Source organism: Eublepharis macularius, chromosome 4, assembly GCF_028583425.1.
Source record: "Eublepharis macularius isolate TG4126 chromosome 4, MPM_Emac_v1.0, whole genome shotgun sequence".
Lineage (NCBI taxonomy): Eukaryota > Metazoa > Chordata > Lepidosauria > Squamata > Eublepharidae > Eublepharis > Eublepharis macularius.
The window spans coordinates 88,517,863-88,539,776 of record NC_072793.1 but is presented as its reverse complement, the minus strand read 5'-3'; the positions used below and the strand labels follow the sequence as shown (position 1 = coordinate 88,539,776).

Below are 21,914 nucleotides of genomic sequence, written 5' to 3'. Positions count from 1 at the left end.
GACTCTCTTGCAAATGTTTTCTCTAAATACAGGAAGCCAAATCTCAACAGTTATTTCGCAGTGCCAGCAGAGAGCACTGTAGTCCTAGCTGTTCCTTGCTGCTGATGGGATTGGAAAGCACACATTATACAGAGCAATTCAAAGCAACAAATGAAGAGTAACCAAAGCAGATTCCACCCCCCTTTGAAGAGTTTATATTAAAAAGGTTTATTCTCTCTCTCCAAGTACAAATAAACAGTGTTGAAATGTCATATGATCAGACTTGAGGACAAATCCCAGTTGTACATCAAAACTATTTACAAAGCTACAATGATCTTATTTAATTGTCAAACACATTCATAAGCAACAAAGACCCCAAGAATTTTAAAAGATTTTGTGGGCAATGTAGCCACATTGCCTTGATCTTGTAGCTTCAGGCTCCCCCCCCCCTTTTTTTTTCTTTTGCACAACAAACTGCACTTTTGACTGCAGTGTTTTAGAAGATGCTCTCTCCAGTGAGCTGGGAACTTACATGTTCTCTAATAATAGTTGGTCCACAATTAAGGCCCCCCCTCTCCTTTATCCAACCCAATGAAGATGGCATGCATTCTAAAGTTCCTAACTGCTATGATAATCGTACAGAATGTGCATATATTTTAATTTTTCATAAAGGTCTAACCTCACCTTGACAAAAATATACCTTCATACTTACAACCTGAAGCAGAGCAGAGAATGAGAACCAGAATTCTGTAGGCAGCTGTGGGAGCTCAAATACAGTGTATCAGTGATCTAAATCAATGAATTAGTCCCACATGCCAGTAGTAAGACCTCAGAAAATGGCTTGCTCAATTGGGTCATCAGGTCTAAGCATCCCTAAGTAGGCTTCCAGTATCATTTTAATATAGGACTTCCAAAGGTCTCAGTAGTATCTAGAAATGCATCAGCGTGACTAATTTCAAATATACATATTATAAATTTCAAAGTTATCGGACATTAGAATTACCTTTTCCACTGGAAATGGTGATAAGTGCCAAGTAGAGGGTTACACACAGAGAAACTGGGACAAAGAGCGGGAATAATTTGGCATAAACACTGTAACAGCCAGGGTCACCTGCATGTGCCAAAGGTTGCTTTATGGATTTTTTAAAAAGGATCGTCTAAAAGGACGAGGGGGGGTATCATAATCTGAGAAGACGGACAGCACTTGGCAGGGCTTCTGCTTGCACAGCAACAGAAAAATCAGCATTATGTGGAAGGCAGAAGAGCAGTTACATCACAAAACACTATCCCATCTCCTTTTAATGCAGTTCTTTTCCAATGCAGCTTTCTGACAAGTTGAACTAGATGGAAGCACAGTTATTTTCAAAAGCCCCCATGCCGTTCTCTGCTACCACAATAGCACCTTGGGGCTGTGGATTAACTGCTGGTGTCACAGGAACATGAACAGTCTCCTCTGTTAACTGGGAGCCTGCACTCAAACAATTTAGTTTGCTGTTGCTCCAGAAGTTCAGGGTGTCAGCTAGTTTTGTGAATGTTCTGTCTACCAACTTTGGTAACTTTGGGTTTAAGAAACAGAAACTTACAAAAAAATATCTCCATGTTGTTGTCTGAAAAATGCTAATCTAGAAATCACAATCAAAGGAAAAAAATCTCATACATGGCTCAACAGTCTCATGATTTTTAAAAGTCTTGCTTGTAAATCAGCTTTGTAGACCTTAGGTGGATTCCCACAATCAATTAAATTACATACTATTTTTATAACATCTTGGTCATCTAGGCTAAGAAAACACTTTCATTGACCAAGGAAAGATGATAAGCATTCCTGGGAGGCCTATCTCATTCGCTTGTCATCACACTCTAAACACCAGAAGTTTGAACAGCCTTAATCCCAGCTTACATCATTATGGTCATATCCGGGATGTCACAAACACAGAGAGAAAACACAGTTCTTTAACATTAGGGAGCATAATTCTTCCCTTGTACTCACTCTTCTTCTTACAGAAGGCACCTGAAAATAAATACACACGGTTCCAAGTTACAAACCTTACTGAGAACAGGCTCCGTTTTTGTTTGTTTGTTTTATTCAATTTATATCCCACCCTCCCTTCTCTTGCATATTGAGCTACTCCATTTAAATGAAGCAGAGCATAGTTTTCCAAACAAAACTGAGGGGCACCATTGTTTTCTTTGTATACAGTTGAGGCACGTGACCTACAAACAGCAGTTTTTGCACTACTTTGACAGTGTATGAGATGCAGCAGCACCATTCGTCATTTCATTGCCTCGAGGTAACATAGGAGGAGTGCATGTTCTGATTTTAAAAGATATCCTCAAATGTTGTCTGCTGATAAGATGTCAAGGGGTAAACATCATGGGAAAGATGCCACTTGGGCACCAGATGTATGATGCCCAAGCAGTATCTTCCAGCAGTAGGCATTCAACCACGAGACAAGGGAAACATTGGGCTTTAGCATCTGAATATACCATAAGAAGAATTTTACCATGTTGTCTGTTGTTAATTAGAAAAGTGAGAACATGGCAAAATTCTACACTGCAGGACACTGCCATGCATCTCTATGCCTTGCAGTAACCTGCCACATGGTAAACAGATGTTTATGTTCATCCTTGAGCAGAGCTGTAAAACCATCATGCCAATTTGTCAGGCATAAAATCTATTTGCCAACTTAATAGAACTACAAAGAATATTTTGTCTTATCAAAAGTGTACTTGTGGATATAGGATATCTTCTGATTTTGCATATTTTCCCCCAGGTTGTTATTGCATAGACATTGTGGGCCAAGAAATCAAAACACTATCAAAATTAACCTACTATTCCTGGGTACTGAAAAACTGAGGCTGCATTATGAATCAGCAGTACTGAATGACATCATTAATGTGCTAAGACCAGCAATTTTAGCAAATACTATTTAGAGTGGTGGAAACCCAAAGGGACTTGATGTGGATGTAAACGGGATACATACAAGATACTATCTTGTAAAATCTACAAAGAAGCATACTTATGGTCTAGTCCCATTGGGATTGTACCACTACAGAGAACAGAGGGTCACACAAGTGAATTCTTCCTCATATCAAGAACTTCCAGGAAATAACATAAAGCTTCTATGTCAATTTTAGCACAGTATCTCTCTGACATAGCTTTTCAGAATAAGTACCACCATATATTTTCTGTAACACTTTCAGTGTTTTTGAGGCATCAGAAACTTCAAAATGCAATACTCTCTTTGGTCTAATAGAGTCCAGAGGTTGCGTGCAAAACATTTTTTCTTCATGCTCTTAGGCACACTAAAGATAATGTCAGAGGAAATTTCTTCTGACTATTCTGCTGTTACACACTTGAGGTGACACTGAGCTGCATATTTTTTAGATGTCTTGTACAGGAGTATAGCAGCAACTTCAGCCATTGGGCAAGAAACCGGATTTCTTCAAATTACCAGTGAAGATCTTCCTGTTGGCTTGAAACAAGGCATAATAATGTCATCCATTACAATTCTATACAGAGAGAAGAATGTGCAGTGGAATGCCAAAATCTAAAAGACCAAAGGGATCACTAAGCAAAAAAAGATTGGTGGAGGAGCTTATTCATCGTGTTCAAAGAAGATGTATTTTTCATAAGATATATATGGTCAAGCTTCATTTAATGCAAACTTGAATGTTCAGGCTTAGCCACATACAGTCTGGTCCAAGTCTCTGAAGCTACAGAATTTGTTATTTTGGGTTTCAGCTATATATCATGAATACTTTGGGTTTGCTGTCAACTGTGGTGCCAGAATTATCAAGTTCTATCAGGATATTCTTGTCATCCTTGATTACCGGGGTCTGGTCAGTATTCTGAAGTATTTGTGGTAGGGTCCTTAAACTGAGATCCACATCTTTGAAGGCATGAAGTAAAAACACTCCTAAAATAATGGTGAGGAATCCACATATTGTCCCAATAATGTCCAGTACAGACATCATGACCCATTCTTTAAAGAGAATAACTGAAGTGGTGATGACTATGGTGGTAAATAGCACATAGTAGATGGGGAAAACCATGGAGGTGTTGAAAATGTCCAGAGCCTTATTGAGGTAGTTGATTTGGGTAGTGATAGAGGCTACCAATGTGATGATGAGGATCCAGGTCAATGGATTTTGCAAAACAGGACGGTGAGCAAAAAACCCCTTGATGGCAATACCCAGCCCTTTGACTGACGATACTGAGAATGCTCCAATCACAGAACAGATGGTGAGGTAGATCAGAATATTGGTTTGGCCATAACGGGGTGCCACAAAGAAAATCAGAATTAGGCAGATCACCAAGAGAATGCCAGCATAAACAAGGAAACCTGCAAAGGAAAAAAAATGACATGAAATAAAATACAAAATGAAATTTGCGTTTGGTAATGGAATGGAGTACATTGACTGGAGCAAGATGGCAATACACAATAATGTAAAGCCTTAAATAAATCAGCAGGAAAAGAAAATGTCTTCATTCTACCCAAGGAATGGAACTATGTGAACTATGTCTGCCAAGAGGACGGGGGGGGGGAAACACACATTTTCTACAGGTGGGGTCCAAAGAGGGCCACACGTGCACACTCTGTTCCTGTGATTGCATTTTTCCAATAAATTGTCAGAAGCTGCTCCCTCACACAAAATCCCCAAAGTGCTATGATTTCGAAAAGGAGTTTGATAAGGGGCTCAACAGCTTTTTCAAGGGGCTGTATCCCTCAGGAAGAGTGAAGACATTCCACATGACAGTGCTAAACCTATCAGTGTTTACAGATGTGATAGTAGCCACGCTTAAAATCTAGCAGCAGTTTTTGACATCCTCAACACTACAGCCATCACATTTCAACTGGGCCTCAAGCATATTATATTTTCAGCTGAACTGTGACACTTTTAATCATTGCTATCTTGCTTGGTACTTACCCGGCTCTTTCAGTTTAGAGAACATCTCATTCAAAGTGGTAACTTCCTCTTCCTCAGGAGCATGAATCACAAGTACTGTACTGCCCACAATGCTCAGCATGCAACCTAGTTTCCCCAGCAGATTGAGCCGCTCTCCAAGCAGATATGAAGACAAAATGGAACTGTGTGGAACAGAAAAGAGATGCCAAAACAATTGCTTAGAGAAGATGGCAAATGATAGATCTGTCAATGATAACAGAACTATAAAACTTTGGAAACTCCTTTTGAGGGGGAGGGGGGAGAAAGAAGATTTCAGTGGTATACTCAGTAGTTGGATACCCCCAGTTGATTTCAAGGTTCTGGGATTAACCTATAAGACCTTGTGCGGATTGGGACCAGAGTATCTATGGGACCATCTCTCCCCATATATTCCCCGGAGGACACTCCGATAAGGGGACAAACAGCTGTTGGTGGTCCCTGGCCCCAAGAAAGCCTGCCTAGCCTCGACTAGAGCCAGGGCCTTTTCGGTCCTGGCTCCCACCTGGTGAAATGCTCTATCTGCTGAAATCAGGGCCCGGCAGGATCTACTATCCTTTTGCCGGGCCTGCAAGACAGAGTTGTTCCGCCAGGCATATGGCTGAGAATGGGCCTCCGCCAGCCTTAAAAAAGGGGTGTATAAAATCTTAACCGTCCCTGTGAAGGCTGTCAACTATCCTGTTTTAAATCTGTATTAATACACTGTTTTAATGTAGATGATTTTTTATTGTATTTTAATATGTTGTTATCCGCCCTGAGCCCACTCACAGGGAGGGCGGAATAGAAATTTGAAATAAAATAAATATCAACCATATGACTGACACTGTGTCTTCTTGGAGGTTTCAACACCCAAATAAATGCAAGTAAAATGAACTACTGCAATTTAATGAAGAGATCTACTGCTAATTGAAAGTGAAGGAATGTAGAAAAAAATTAATGTTAGATTGCAAGTCACACAGTATAAACCACTATCAAGAGTCAATCAGTGGTATGAGAAAAATGCACAGCTCATTGCTAATATCTGACTTTCTGTATAGCAGGAGAATATTACCAAATTATTTTTCTCTCTGTATCAAATACCACATTAGTACAACCTGGGCCGATTCCAGATGGCCCTCCCCATCGCGAAACGTCGCACGTCATCGCGCAGAAAACGTGATATTTCCCGTTTTCTGCACGACGACGCGCGACGTTTCGCGATGGGGAGGACCGTCTGGAATCGGCCCTGGAGTCTTTCAGGCCCAGAATAAATCTTGGAGGAGCAGATAGAAAGGGCAGGAAATCACCTTATAAGCACACTCAGTGCTCCGAGAGGAGTAACAATGGTTGCAGGTGCAAAGGCGTATGCAGCAAAGTTGGCAGCTTCTCCTCCACCCACTGAGCAAATAGATAAATGATAAACATAGAATTACAATTCATATACTATTCTTGTTCAAATTTATGTGCTTACTTTGTTTGCATTTTGTAGCATTAAGTTAATCCATTTTTAAAGAGAATTGAAACCCAGTGACCATGACCAACAGTTATGGTTGCATGACCATGATTCTCTGTATGATCTTTGTACAGTTATATAGCAGGTAGGAACAAATGAGCTCCAAACAGAAAACCAACTTACAAACTTTCCTGAACTGGATCTCTGAATCTAAATCAGAGAGGTACACAAGTCAGACAGTGATGTCTTGGCACATCACTGTCTTTGATCTCTGCTGAGGTAAATGCTCTTTAAAGGAATGCTTCAGTCATTACAGTCCTCACAGAGAAACTACAGAAAACTGGCTTCCTGTGGCACTGCAATGGCGTTGTTTTCCAGGACTCTTTCCATTCACCACAGAAAGCAAATTTCAAGTTTGGGTTGCCAGTCTCCAGGAATTACAACTGATCTCCAGACCACAGAGATCAGTTCCCCTGGAGAAAATGGTTGCTTTGGAGGGTGGACCCTATGGCATCATAACCCACTGAGGTCCCTCCCTTCTCCAAACCCCTCTACCCTCGCCCCCCCCCCCACTCCCAATTTCCCAAGCAGGAGTTGGCAATCCTATTTCACATATCACAGACTCTGTAAAGAATGTTACCATTTAGAAGGGCTCGTCAATAGTCTCCATATGTACAGCTGTAACACATGGGCCCCCAACCTTTTTGAACCTGGAGGCACATTTGGAATTCTGATAGTGTGGTGGGTGCAGCAACAATACCGCGGCCATAAAATGGCTGCTGCAGGAGATGGAGCCAATCACAAAACAGCTGCTATAGCTGACCTTCAGACACACACCTTGTGCTGTGGAAAAAGTTTCTACCGAAGTAATGTTTTTAAAAATCTGCACAAATGATCAATACTCCAATGGCCAATCAGAAACCATGCTTTGCAAAAGCCCCACCTGGCTCCACCCACTTTCTAAAAACACTTGGCGGGCACCAGAAAAGATGTTGGCAGGGACAATTGTGCCCACATGTACCAACTACATTGGGGACCCCTGCTATAACATATGATGTTTCCTTTAGCTCACCAGGAAACTGAAAGGGATCAAATCTTTATTTATCTTCAACATTTTAGCAGGTAAAAATTCAGGATACAGCGAATAATCATACTTACTGGTGACCAAACCAGCCCACCACAGCCAGTCCTTTAGGTATCCATGACCTCCATCCCCTAAGAAAATATCAGCAGATGAAACACATGCTTAGAGACAACTAAAAATCAAAGAAAAACAAAAAGAACAAATAAGCTAAGTGAATGGTTGAAAAGAATCAAGAAATATGACCTGCAAGTGAAACCTTATTTGCAGCCAATAACAGTTGTGAGCTATCACAAAAGTATTTACTAGCTGGGTAGGCACTGCAGTATAGACACAACAGTTTTTAAATTCCTTCCCATGATGAAAATGAAGAATTACCTGACTGACAGGGAAGTCCATAGAGTTACATCCTTCTAAGCCCACTGACTTCAGTGGACTTTGAAGGGTTTAGGACTGAACTGCATGTCAGCTTTTGTAGCATTACATTATAAGCAGCCCTCCAAAAATGAAAAAGAAATTGTCATTCTAGCTCCTAGTCACTATCTGTATGAATCTGCTAAATGAATACAAACAAATTTTTCTTACATTGGATCAGATCATTGGTTCATCTATCTGCTCCACCTGGAACTGGCATTCTAGCATCTCAAATAAAGAAAGGATCTGTCAGGGATTAAAACGTGGGTCTTCCAAAGGCAAAGCATGTGCTTCACAACTGAGTCACAGAGATTCTACCATAGAAATAGCAAGCATTTTTTTTCACAATCAGGAAATGAGAGCTTTGTGGGTTAAATGATATAACACATCAGACTGATAAATCCTGAATACTTATAACTCGGTACTCAAAATTATTCATACAGAATAGAGTCATCATTCCACAGTGAAAATGTATATGAATGGAACAGAAAGCAACAGAGATAATAAACAAGTTCTTTATACATCTCCTGAATTTCAGCTTCAATGGATCCTCTGATTCACATGTGGCGTTACCTATCCTCTGACTAGGACAAATGATGGCCTAGCAGTGCTGAAACACTGGGAAAATGTACCTTTGCACAGTGTATAAAGATGCTTGGTTGGTCAATACATGGGAGGGGGCCTTTTCTGTGGAACAATCTCCCCTGGGAGGTGCACCTGGTCCCCTTACTCTCTAGCTTCAGGAGGCAGCTGAAGACAACAGCTTTTGGAACACGGGCTGGATTTCAACTCTGTTTTAACAATATTAACTCTGTTTTTAACTGTCGTTTGTTGATATATCTAGGTATATTACTTTGTAAGCTGCCTGGAGCACCTTTGGAGAAAAGGCAACTAATAAATGCTTTAAATAATTAAAATAAATATAAAAGGTTGACCATTTCAATATAGCTGCTGTAGCACAGTGGTTAAGTGGTTCGGCTGTGAATCAGCACTCTACTGGTTTGACTCCCACTACTGCCATGAGCTCAGTAGGTAGCCTTGGGTAAGCCACTCCTCTCAGCCCCAGCTTCCCAGCTGTATTGTGGGGATAATAACCACACTAACTTGTTCACCACTTTGGGTGAAGCACTAATCTGTTTAGAAGAGCGGTATATAAGCGCTATTATTATAGGTGAATTTAAAATGTTGCTAGAAATGTTTTTTCTTATCTGCAGCAGCAGACATTGTTGCATTCTCCTGAGAGCAACAATCTGCCTCCTGCTGCTGGAGGCAAAGGATTCAGTAAGGAACAGACTCCCTCCATTGTACAGTACAGAATAGCCATAATGTGGCTGCTGCTGCTGTGAAAACGGGGATTCAAGATATACCAGACCTCAGAAACAATAGGCTGATTGGCAAATAAGGGTTGCTTCACATTTTTCAGGTAATTGGTTTAGTTAATAAATTAATTTAGTAAAGATTTAATAGATTAACAGGCTAGCCTATATTTTGATGGGCATGGTTAAGACACACTTGTTTATTCTTTTCTCTGTGTTGCAGTAATAGGGTAGTTTCCACACAGGGACAGGCTTGTGTGGTTTTCCTGTTCCTGTTGCGACTGTGCTGATACATTGCAGCAGCAACGGGTCTTCTACACGGCAGGTTTCTCCACAATTTTCTTGCTTCAATTCCTTAGCATTAGTCATCCCTCCTTCTCCAGGCGAAAGGGGACTTTTCAATTTTTTTAAAAAAAATCAGCTATTGAATATTGTTATATTCATATAACTTTATGACAATTTGTGTCACTGAATTTCCAGCTCTTTCATTACAAGTGTATGCCTTTCATTGTGTATCTTCACAATGAAGATATATACACCTAGAGTCACCAGCACAGGTACCAAGCCCTGCAACAGACCCAGATGCCAGCTCTGCCCCTATATCTACCCAGGGAATACAATTACAGGACCCAATGGCATCAACTACACTGTCTCTGGCTCTTACAGCTGCTCATCCTCCAACCTGATATATGCCCTCATGTGCCAACAATGTCCCTCTGCTCTGTACATTGGACAAACCAGCCAACCTCTACGCAAAAGAATAAATGGACACAAATCTGACATTAGAAATGGAAACGTCCAGAAACCAGTGGGAGAACACTTCAATCTACCAGGACATTCCACCAAAGACTTAAAGGTCGCTGTGGTTCAACAGAAACCTTTCAAAAACAAAATCCAACGGGAGGCTGCTGAATTGGAATTCATATGCAAATTTGACTCTGTCAAGCGGGGACTGAATAGAGACTATGAATGGTTATCACATTACCACAGGTAACAGATTCTCTTTACAGAGGCGTGATCTGGGGGAGCCCAGTGACGCCTGGTGTGGGCTTTCGGGGACAACTCTTTGTCAGATGCAGCTGGCAGGGAGAGCTGTGGTCATCGAAGGCTTATACTACATAGGAATTGGATACCTTCACTGCTACAAACTGACTGCACACCAAAAGGAAATGTTTACATTTCCAAGCAAAGGAATGTTTTGATAGCCTCCATGCTAATTGCATTCTGCCTTCTTGTGATTTATGCCCCCTCCCCTTTTTTCTCTCTCTTTCCCCCTCCTCTTCTGTATCTGCCCAGTTTTGATCAGGCATCTGACGAAGAGAACTTGATTCTCGAAAGCTTATGCTATAATAAAATTGGTTAGTCTTAAAGGTGCTACTGGACTCTTTTTGATTTTGCTACTACAGACTAACACGGCTAACTCCTCTGGATCTAACACCTAGAGTATTGTGTTCAGTTTTGGGCACCACAATTTCAGAAGGATATAGACAAGCTGAAACATTTCCAGAGGAGGGTAACAAAGATGGTGAGGGATCTGGAGACAAAGTCCTATGAGGAAAAGTTGAAGGAGTTCAGTATGTTTAGCCTGGAGAGGAAATGACTGAGAGGTGATATGATAACCATCTTCAGATACTTGAAGGGCTGTCATATAGAGGATGGTGCGGAGTTTTTTTCCGCTGCCACAGAAGGTCGGACCAGAACCAAGAGGTTGAAATTAAATCAAAAGAGTTTTTGGCTATACATGAAGAAGGGACCTATACACTGAGGGACCTGACAGAGAGGTCCCTCAGTGGAACAGGCTTCCTCAGGAGATGGTGGTCTCTCGTTCTTTGAAGGCTTTAAGCAGAGGATGGATGGCCATCTGACAGCAGTGCTGATTCGGTGAACCTAGGCAGATCATGAGAGGGAGGGCGGGAAAGATTACCTCAGTGCTTAGTTCTCATGGCCCATTCTTACATGCCCAGGGTAACACCAGTCACCACCTTCGGGTCAGGTAGCAATTTCCCCCAAGCCAGTTTGGCTGATGGTGTTTTGCCATCTTCTGGGCATGGAGCAGGGGTCACAGGGGGTGTGGGGAGGGGAGATAGTTGTGAATTCCTTGCATTGTGCAGGGAATTGGAATAGATGACCCTAGAGGTCCCTTCTCACCCTATGATTCTATGAAAGGGGCTACAAACTTTTTTTAAAAAATGAAAGCTGTGAGTTCAGAGAAACTGATACACAGATTGTTATATAATGTTATATCATTATATAACAACAGTTAATTGCCAATTTAAAACAAAAAGCCCCCACAGGCAGGGAATGGAAATGGCTGCTTTCCCACCCACATGGGAGCAATCCAAGCTTTACTGCAGTCTTTCCCAAAACTCTGTAGCAAAGCAGATTTGAGAAAGATCAAAGAAAAGCCAGGGAAGCCCCAGGAAGTGTATGATGCTGTGGTGGGGGAGGGGTGGACTGTTTCCCAATTGCACTGAACTTGGGGAAAATAGCCAGGAAATAACAAGCAGTAGTCTGATAAATAACTGAGTTTTATAAATTAAACTATGAATAATCTTATCCTTCCTTCATTATCTGGCAAAGGGCACCTGTACTGGAATTTTGGTAATCACGCAGTTAGTTTTAATTGATTAATCAATCTATTCAAAAGGAAGAGGATGACACTTTAGTTAATAAATTGTTTGAAAGCTGTACTAAAAAGTTACTGCCTAATACAACAGATGTATAAATATAATATGAACTCACATGTCAATGAGCCAAAATCGTTCACTGTGTCCCTTATAGCGGTAAGCAAACAATTGCTACTATATTATCTCAATAGGAATCAAAGTTTACTTGGCTTTTACCACTGAAAGTGAAATAATTCAATTCTTGCAAAGGAGCATATACTGTACAGGGTCATTGTGAAGCCTGTGGCAATGACTGAATGCAATTTTTCTTCCTATGGACTCCCCAGCCTCAGAAATGATCAGCTAGTTATTTAAGTCATTTATAGCATAGATGTTGCCATTAGCAAATTGGCACAAGACCATTGGTGATTCTGAAGCAATCGGTGTTGTTTCTGAGGCTGCTTATATCTGTTGATAGATTACTAATGTATTTAGTAATACTTGTTTAGCAATACCGTGTTATTTTTTGTAAATAAAGTACACCTAAACTAGGTGACTGTATATATTTGCTGAGTCATATTAATGGACTGATTGCTGACTCAATAACTGGCAGCTAATGGATCATTTGTTTATTACTGCATGACAAGGCTTTTGTTATTACAAAAATGTCATTGTTTTAGGAATAGATTTTCTGTTATTATTCTTAACAATTTGACAAATAAGCAGGGCTTTTTTTCTGGAGAAAGAGGTGGGGGAAATCTCACCCGGAGCGACTTCTGGGAGGAGGTGGTGTGCCTCTCAATACAAGAGCGCACACAGCGTGCGCACACAACGCGTGCGCGCTTCCGGGAGTGCATGATGATGTCACTTCTGGGACATGACATCATCATGCAGGCATTGCCACCCCGGGAGCTCTCTTGTGCTCCATGGGGGGCAGGGGGTTCCAATTAGGCTCAGAACCAGCCACTTTGCCATAGAGGAGCACTCCCCCGCCCGGCAGTAGCCAGATCTGAGCCATTTTGGGCCCAAATTGGGCCAAAAGGGGCAAAAATGGCCTGGATCAGCATGTAACAGGCTGTTGCCACATGGGAGAGCACTCCCCTGCAGGGCAGCAGCCCGAACCTGGCTGTTTAGGGCCCAATCTGGGCTGTTCTCGGCTCAAATAGGGCCAAAATGGACCAGAAAAGGCCAGGATCAGCCCAGAACGGGTTGCTGCCACAGAAGAGAGCACTCCCCCACTGGGCAGTGGCCTGATCCTGACCATTTGGGGCCCAATCCTGGCCATTTGGGGCCTGAATTGGGCCCAAAATGGCCAAAGAGGGCTTAAAATGGCCAAGATTGGGCCGCTACTGGGCGGAGGAGTGTTCCCCCACTCGGCAGAGACCCAATCTTAGCCATTTTGAGCTCAATCCTGGATGTTTGGGGCCCATTTCAGCCATTTTGGGCTCAATTCAGGCCCTAAATGGCCTGGATAGGGGGCCGAAATGACCAGGATTGGGCTGCTACTGGGGGGAGGGTCCCAAAATGGCCAGAATGGCCCTGAAATGACTCAGATCAGCGCTGAACCAGCCTGGAACAGGCCACTGCCAGGAAAGGGAACCCTCCCCCACCCAGCACTGGCCCAATTCTGGCTGTTTCAGCCCCAATCTGGGCCGTTTTGGCCTCAATCCAGGCCGTTTTGGGTCTAAAACGGCACCGAAATGGCCCGGATTGTGTCCAATCAGCCTGTAACAGGCTGCTGCCCTGGGGGAACCCTCTCCCACCTGGCACCGGCCTGATCCTGGCCATTTCGGCCCCTATGCGGGCCATTTTGGGCCCTAAATGTCCAAAACAGCCCGGATCAGAGCCTAAAGGGCCTGGAATGGGCTACTGTCAGATGTGAGAATCCTCCCCCACCCAGGCCATTTCGGCCTTGATCCAGGCCGTTTGGGGCCCGGAAGGAACCAAAATATCACCAAAATATCACCAAAATATCACCAAAATATCACCAAAACGGCCTAGATCAGGTCACTGCTGGGCGGTGGAACACTCCCTGGCCTGGCACCAGCCCTATCCTGGTGATTTCAGTCCCAATCTGGGCCATTTTGGGCCCTAAATGGATCAGGGCCAAAACAACCTGGATCAGGTCACTGCCGGGTGAGGGAACCCTCCCCTATCTGGCACCGGCCCAATCCTGGCCATTTTGGCCCCAATCCAGGCTGTTTCTGCACTGTTTCAGCCATTTTGAGCCTATTTAGGGCCCAAAGCAGCCCGGATTGGGGCTGAAATGGCCAGTATCGGGCCGGTGCCAGGCGGGGGAACCCTCCCCCACCCAGCAGCAGCCTGATACAGGCTGTTTTGGGCCCTATCTAGGCCCAAAATGGCCAAAATAGACCCGTTTAAAAATACCCACGTGACACCAGTTATGTGGGTATTTTAAAGAGCTGTCAGGACACCATTCTGGGGCATTCTGGCTCAAAAAAGCCCTGAAAATAAGGATGATGAAAACTTTGGAAACAGGGAACACTGAGTAATACTATCTGTTACACATAAAAATCCTGATGCAGTTCTAAAATTTTTATTGTAAGCAGAAAACGTTTTGGATTACAATTATACTGGCAGAGCAAGAAATACTACCTCTCCTTGCCTAACTCAAAAGAATCTTAAAATGCAAGAAAAAGGGAGGCACCAAGGCACAATGACGACAAATGCCTAGATGGAGAGATTAGATGAGCAGATAGAGAGAACATGCAACAAACTTGTCCCAAAGAACCACATCACCCACACAAGTTCAGGTAGTATAGCCTGGGTTGCAATGATTCTTCTATGGCTAGATATGGTGGTGGTGGAGAGTGTCCTCAAGTCATAGCTGACTTATGGTGACCCCTGGCAGGGTTTTTCTGGCAAGAGACTAACAGAGGTGGTTTGCCATTGCCTGCCTCTGCAACCTTGGTCTTCGTTGGAGGTCTCTTGCCAGGAAAGCTTCTGAGATCTGATGAGATCAGGCTCACCTGGGCTATCCAGGTCAGGGCATGGCTAAATAAGGAGTCATATCACACAGTCCTACACAGGACTGTAGTGCTTAGCTGATTCACACATGTATGTTCTACCACTTGGCTACAGCATGTGTGAATGAACTGTGGATCGAGATTTCATATCACCTGTAATCTCAGACACAAAGCTTTCCACTGGAGTTAGTCCACACATGTTGGAGACATGCAATACTGAGCAAGCATATGAGAGATTTTACCACAGAGTTTCCATTGATTCCTAGAGCTAGCCTACATCACTTCTGGGTTTTCCTTGGAAGTGACATAGTGGCATAGACAACATGACAGCCCCCCTATCCCTACCCTAACCTTCCCACAACCAGACAAGTGCAGATGACATCATTCCCCATCCCCTTGCTGCTGCTCATAGTGGCAGTGGGCAACTAGGACTGCTGGTTAGAGGACCCCCACCATAGCGAAAAGCCTGGCAGCCCTACATGGAACTGCTAGAGTCACGCAACCCTATTTACAATATACGTAGTCATCTGTGCACAGCATTGTTCTCTGTTCTTGCAGCCCTTTCTGATCCCTGGAAAGATTAGGCTTGTGGGGCCTGTGTGGAGGAATAGCTGTGTGGGCAGGGAACTAAACTGAGGAAGGACAACAGAGTGAAAAAACTCTTCCTTCCTCTTCCTCAAGCACAACTCCACTAAGGGGGAAGAAGAAATTTCATGTTCTTGTCCCTCTCCACTCTTGCCTCCCATTCTACACAGCTATTCCTTCACCTTCAAGGAACAATCTTTTGGGGAGTTGGAAGGAGCTGCACAAATGGAAAGGAATGCAGGAATGTTCGGTGTGCCTTCTGTGCAAGGATGGTTGAATGCAAGCTATTGTGAGTTTCATGAAGAGAATATATTCTGCAAGACTTTGGAAGAAGTCTCAGAGTTCACAGATTTCCTCTAAATTTTATGCATGTATTATAATATTCTCATTACTGTACACTTATGTTTCAACATGGAAGATACGTTTCTCATTGCAGCAAGTATTAGCATAAACAGAAGGCTTGCTTGTAGATTCTATCTTTCATTGCGCAAACTATAGGGGCACAAACAGGGAACACAATTATGGTAAGCAGGAAGCTGGCAGTCAAAACCTCAATCCAGCTGGCTCTCAGTGGAGTTATGATTATATGATAGCATGATATAATAATGAGCAGACAAAAGAAGAGGATCAGTTGGTTAACTTATATTTCTGAGTTATATCAAACTCGTAATTGAATATAAGCGTTGAGGTGTGTGATAGATCTTTGCTTTTAAATGAAAGTGACTATTTCCAACAGCACAAACACCCTTTCGGACCAGTACTACTTCCAAAGAAGTACAGCGTTTACCTCTTTGATTGTGCTTGAGTATCTAGTATGCAAGCTCTTCCTCGCAGACAGAAACAGATCATGGTCAACCCTTCCTCACACACTCATACATCACTTGAAGCCTGTCACTGAACTCTCTCCAGGGGAGCAACTTTTATATGCAGGGTTGCCAGATCTCAAGAAAACACCTTATTTCCCACAAAGGTTAATGTACCCAATTGATTCCTTCCCACTGTTCCCCAGACCCATCACCCACTGCTCCCTAATGCTGAAAGTATGGGATGAAAGACTTATAGAGGTCACCAAGTAATTCCTCCAGACCTCTTGAACAGCATCCAGGCTGTATTAATAAAACTTCAAAAGATGGGGTCTCTACCTGTGACCTTCAGGTTTTTTCAGCCATTATATATTTAGGTGTAAAGCATAAATATTGTATGGCTACATCTGAAAATATGAAATGTGAATGTGACAAATACCATGCAGGCACACACATCAAGATTATCAGTTACCTGTGGCATGTATGCTTGATGGAAAACAGGGATTGCCCTGTTTAATGTGAATAATGTAGGAACAGGCCACTGAACATTTAAAAGGCTCAAAGCCAGACTTCCACTATTTGGCTAGCACTATAGTTCATACAGGCAACATTTTCTATTGCTGCCTCTGCAAGCAACTAAATCATACCTGCTCTGGTGCCTCCTTTCTCCACTAACCGTAGCAGTCCTTTCTTCTTGAGGATAACACTGCTGCCAATGAGAAAGCTGGAGAATATGGCCAGGGCCAAGCCAATGTAGAAACCATATTTGTTTTCTACCTGCACCATCCAGTCAGAATCCAAGGTATGATTTTCATGAGGTGAGATTGTTGAGCTGACATTCCCAATGACCTGACAGACTGCCTGCCAAGACAGGCAAGTCAGGGTCAACAAAGAACCTAGGAACATAAGAAGAAGGGGTAGGGGGAGAAATGAAGACTTTAATGAATAATCATTTCTGTGCCTCTGTCTAGCTGACCATCTCTCAAGGCATCGTTATTTTTTCCCCCTTCCTTGTGATTTCTATATCTTACAATGTAAAGAATTTCTTCATAAACATAAGAATAAACATTCCGTGTTTTAAACTGTCGCTAGGCATGTGAAAAAATGGTACCCACATTATTTCTTACTTCTGCCTTCTGTTCTAAATTAGTACCAGGAGGTTTTAAATGAAACTGTTTTCTTGGTTTAAATGTGCAAACAAATTTTACTCTGTGTGTGTGTGTGTGTGTGTGTATGAGCAAGCGATTGATGGCATAGTTTAAGGACACACTGTGGAACAATCTTCACCTTAACAAATGTATAGCTAGAATCTGCATTACCTTTCGATAAAGAAGAGTTTCTGTGACTTGAACGCAATAGGTAAAGCTTTTCTCATCACTTTCTTGAGGAATAACTTTACCTGCTGACTTGCTGACAGGAGCGCTGCCAGAAAAAAGGATCTGTAATTGATCTGACCACAAATGCCACAGGAACAGTCCGATTCAAAACGTTTGCAGATCCATTTTATTAATTCACATCTAATTTTTCAATACAGAAATTATCTCAAGGCAGATTAAAAGCCAAGGCAGATAACAGAATCAATGCATAATCTTCAGGTTGCTACCACCTTTCCTATCAGCACTTTTTACAGCTATGCAATGAGAAATTCTGGTCAAGCAATCAGAATTTGCATTTACATCTCATCATCAAGACACAAGAAGCTCAATTAGCACAAGAGATGGCAACCCTTATCAGCCTGGCAGAGAGTATGAATGAATATTAGGGTTGCAATTCTGTTTGAAATAAAGGTTCTGCTACACAGGTGGCCACAAATCCAACCAGAGAAACTTTTCCTAGCATGAAGTATGGCAAGTTGAGAAAGATAAATGTGCTTAGTTTCTGACCAACTTACAACTGCTATGGACAGAACAATTGTCAGAAAAAAAGAATGACAACTATGGCAAGGTTTCCTTGACAGCTGACCACAATGGTACAAATTACCTGTAAAATAAAACAAAACACACCACAGTTCAGGAGAGAAAAGAACATTATAGCACTGACTCTTCAACACCCCACAGGGAAGGGAGCCTGATTAAAATGGTCCGCCCACAAATGGTCCACCCTACTGGATTCCAGAACAATCTGGGTTTTTTTAGGATTTCCAACACAAGCTCTGTTGAGGCCATGGTAGCAGCTTGGAATGGCATGCTCCTTGAAGCTATTAACATGGTTACCCCTTGTAAACCTCTTCCACCTTTGGGGCAGAACCCAGCTCCTTGGTTTACCATGGAGCTGGATTACCTGAAGAAAGCCAGCAGACTTCTAGAATGACACCGGTAGAAAACTTGCCCTGAATCTGACAGGGTATAGAGCCCATTAATGTTAGTTCTCAGCTACCACTGCATCAGCTAGCTTGCAAACATCCCAGTTGTTTAAGGTATTTTAGCATCTGTTGACTCCTTAATCTGAGCCTTTAATGATTCAGGAACAATTAGCCATGATACTTTTCCAAAATTTTCTGCTGGTATAATATTACAAATATGTGTTGATTTGGATACTGGTTGTAACATAGGTCAAACAGAAGAAATGTATAATACATCATCTGGCCTATTTATGGAATATTTTTACGCAATTACTGTGATAGATGATGACAGGATCCTAGGATCTGTGAAGGCAACTACTTGTGACCTGGACTCCTGCCCATCCTGGCTGCTAAAATCATGCAAAGACCACATCAACGAGCCCTTGGTAGCTCATAAATCAATCACTAACTTGGAGTACCTTCCCTCGGCCACTCAAAGAAGAAGTTATCCATCTACTACTTTAAAAATCATCCCTACAGAAATATGGTATCACCCAGTCTCTAATCTGCCCACTTGGGATAAAGTGCTTGAGAGAGCAGTTTTGGATGTCTTCTTAGATAACTCATCTGATCTAAACCCTTTTCAGTCTGGCTTCAGGTCAGATTATGGGACAGAGACAGCTCTGGTGGCTTGAGTCGATGACTTCTATCTGAACATAGACAAAGGCCATGCTTCTTTGTTATTCCTCCTGGACTTATCTTCAGCCTCTGATACAGTGGACTATGCCACCTTGTTGAGGCATTTGGAGACAGAAGTAGCTATCAAGGAGATGACTGGTTCAAATCATTCCTTACAGACCAGGCGCAAAGGATTGCCACTGGAAACCAATTGTTATCAGTATGGGATCTGTCCTATGGGGTTCTATAGAGAACAGCCCTGTCCTCTGTTCTATTCTTCCTCTATATAAACCCGTTAGGACAATCCCTGCCTATCAGCTGTAATTAAATGGCTAAGACTGAACACACTGAAACTAAATCCTCACAAGACAGAAGTAATGCTGTCTGGGAAGACAGATCTTAAAGGACAATGTGCTTCCCATCTTTGATGGGGTTCAGCTGACCCTTGATGACTTGGTCAAAAGCTTAGGGGTTATATTGGATCCAGCATTACTGCTGGAGAAACAAGTTAATGAAGTTGCAAAAACTACTTTCTACCATCTCAAGTTTAGCCTGAAGATGGCCCTTTACCTTGATTTAGCCAACCTGGCCACCTGGATCCACTGCATGGTAACATCAAGACTATACTACTGTGATGCACTCTACATACGTCTCTCTTAAAAGATAACTCAGAGACTGCAATTAATGCAGAATGCCAGAGCTTAGTTATTATGAGAAGCTAAGTAAAGCATATATATTAGCCCTATTCTACAGTCACTCCATTGGGCCCAAGTCATGATATACAAAGCCCTACATGGCCTTGGACCCTCATATCTGCAAAACTGTCTCTCTCCCATGCTCTACCATGACAACTTCACTCATCTGAACAGGGCCTTTTTGTAAAATGCCACCCTGCAAATGGACAAGATCAACTAATGCCTATACATGAGCATTCTCTGATGTAGCCCCCACTTCATGGGAAGGGCCTGCCTGATGGGGTCACAAAGATTCCCACTCTTCTGGCATTTTGCAAATGGGCAAGATCAATAACTGCCTGTACACATGCAATCTCTATTGTGTCCCTCATTTTATGGAAGGGCCTTCCAAATGAAGGCATTTCTACACAGCTAATAGGGATTTTTTTTGTAACAGAATGGTTCAGGAAGTATGCTTTAATAAATGAAAACAGACCGTGGACTAGAATACTGTTTATATTGCTGTAAGTATTATCCTACTATGTAATTTCTGCATCGTTTAACATGTCGTGTAACTATATATATTTTAACTATTTCAGACTGCTACAATCCAAATGCTATTGCATTGTTTATTGCATGTCCTATTTTGTAGATTGTTTTGACCTACACTATGTGATCTACCTTGAGACTCAGTGAGAAAGGCAGCCTATAAATAAAAAAATAAAAACAAGAGGCAGCTGACTTATGGTGACTTGATAGGGTTTTCAAGGCAATATATGGTCAGAGGTGGTTTTCCATTGTCAACTTGTGCATAATGACCCTGGACTTCCTTGCTGGTCTCCCATCCGAGTATTAACCGGGGCTGACCCTGCTTAGCAGCCAAAATCTGCTAAGACTGGACTAGCCTTGGAAAGAGAGTATGAAAAAATGCTAGCTTTACAGAAGATATTTACCAGATATTTACCAGATATTTACCTTCTGTCTATCTCTTCAGAAGAAGTACATGCAAAAGAGGGTAGGTTGTGAGAGGCACCAGAGCTTGACAACATGAAACATTAATTTTATTATATAAAAAACTCTATGCAATAGAGTATCTTCAGTACAATCTATATACAAACATACAATTCAATAAAAAAAACCAATTAAATTAGTAGAACAGTTCCGGTTCCTACTCAATAACGAACATTATTATTTTATATGACGACGGCAGCAAGACTTTTATATGCGCAAAAATGGAAGGTGCAAGAAATACCAACTATTGAAGATTGGATGCATAAATTGCTGTACATGGCGGAAATGGACAAAACGACAAGGAAGCTGAGATATCAAAATTCCGCGGAATTTTTTATGGACTGGGGAAGATTGAGAACATATTTAGAAAAGAAGTGGGACGTAAAGGGGGAACTATGGCAATTTGAAAATTATTAGAATGGATTTGTTATTAGAAGAGATAGAGTCTTTACCATATGAAGTGAAGTGTTAGCTAATTGTTAGCCCAAATGTAAGTGGACTTAGAGTTAACAGATATTGTTAGAATTACTAAAGTAGATATTTTATCTGACTGTTAGTTTAAATTTAAATATATGTGGAGCTAATATAAAGTAATAGATAATAGATTTTAAGTTTATAACAATATTTTTGAAGTTAATAGATAGGGCTTAGTTGAATAAAAGAGTAAGTAAACATGAGATAAGGAGTTACAGAAAAAGGGGACAGATTGGGAATAGATTAGGATATAGGGTTGGAAAGCTGTTGGAAGTCCTGAAAAAGGGGGGGAGGGAAAGGGTGGGGGAAAAGGATAACGAGATGTTATTTGAAGTTGTATATTAATATTCTCACCTAATAAAAATTCTTATAAAAAAAAAATTAGAACGTAACCAGTCTTGAAAGCCACTGTTTTCAAATAAATCAAACAAATAAAAATTGCTAAATGTATTTTGATTCCTTTATTTCAGTTTATTTGATAGCTTTCTTTGGATTTACTAGTATGTTGGTAGATGGATGATTACCATATGAAATCAAATTGATAACAACGAGATCCTATATAATAAAATTAATTTTTTTGTGTTTATTGCATTCAGTTTGGTTTTGTACCTTTATTTTGCAGGGATTTTGTTGTGGCACACTTAATTTG

The 21,914-nt window shown here is 41.8% G+C and overlaps 1 protein-coding gene across 1 annotated transcript in view; it reads right to left on the bottom strand.

Moving 5' to 3' along the window:
- Positions 1-215: 215 nt before the first annotated feature.
- The window catches only part of NIPAL4 (NIPA like domain containing 4), a 37,675-nt gene continuing 15,976 nt past the window's right edge, over positions 216-21,914 (bottom strand). Inside the window, exons 2-6 of the mRNA XM_054979029.1 lie at positions 16,795-17,043; positions 7,514-7,570; positions 6,210-6,300; positions 4,909-5,069; positions 216-4,322 (exon numbers count right to left, since the gene is read on the bottom strand). Coding sequence (XP_054835004.1) covers positions 3,718-4,322; positions 4,909-5,069; positions 6,210-6,300; positions 7,514-7,570; positions 16,795-17,043 — 1,163 coding nt within the window. The 3' untranslated portion in view covers positions 216-3,717. The remainder of the gene's footprint in view (positions 4,323-4,908; positions 5,070-6,209; positions 6,301-7,513; positions 7,571-16,794; positions 17,044-21,914) is intronic.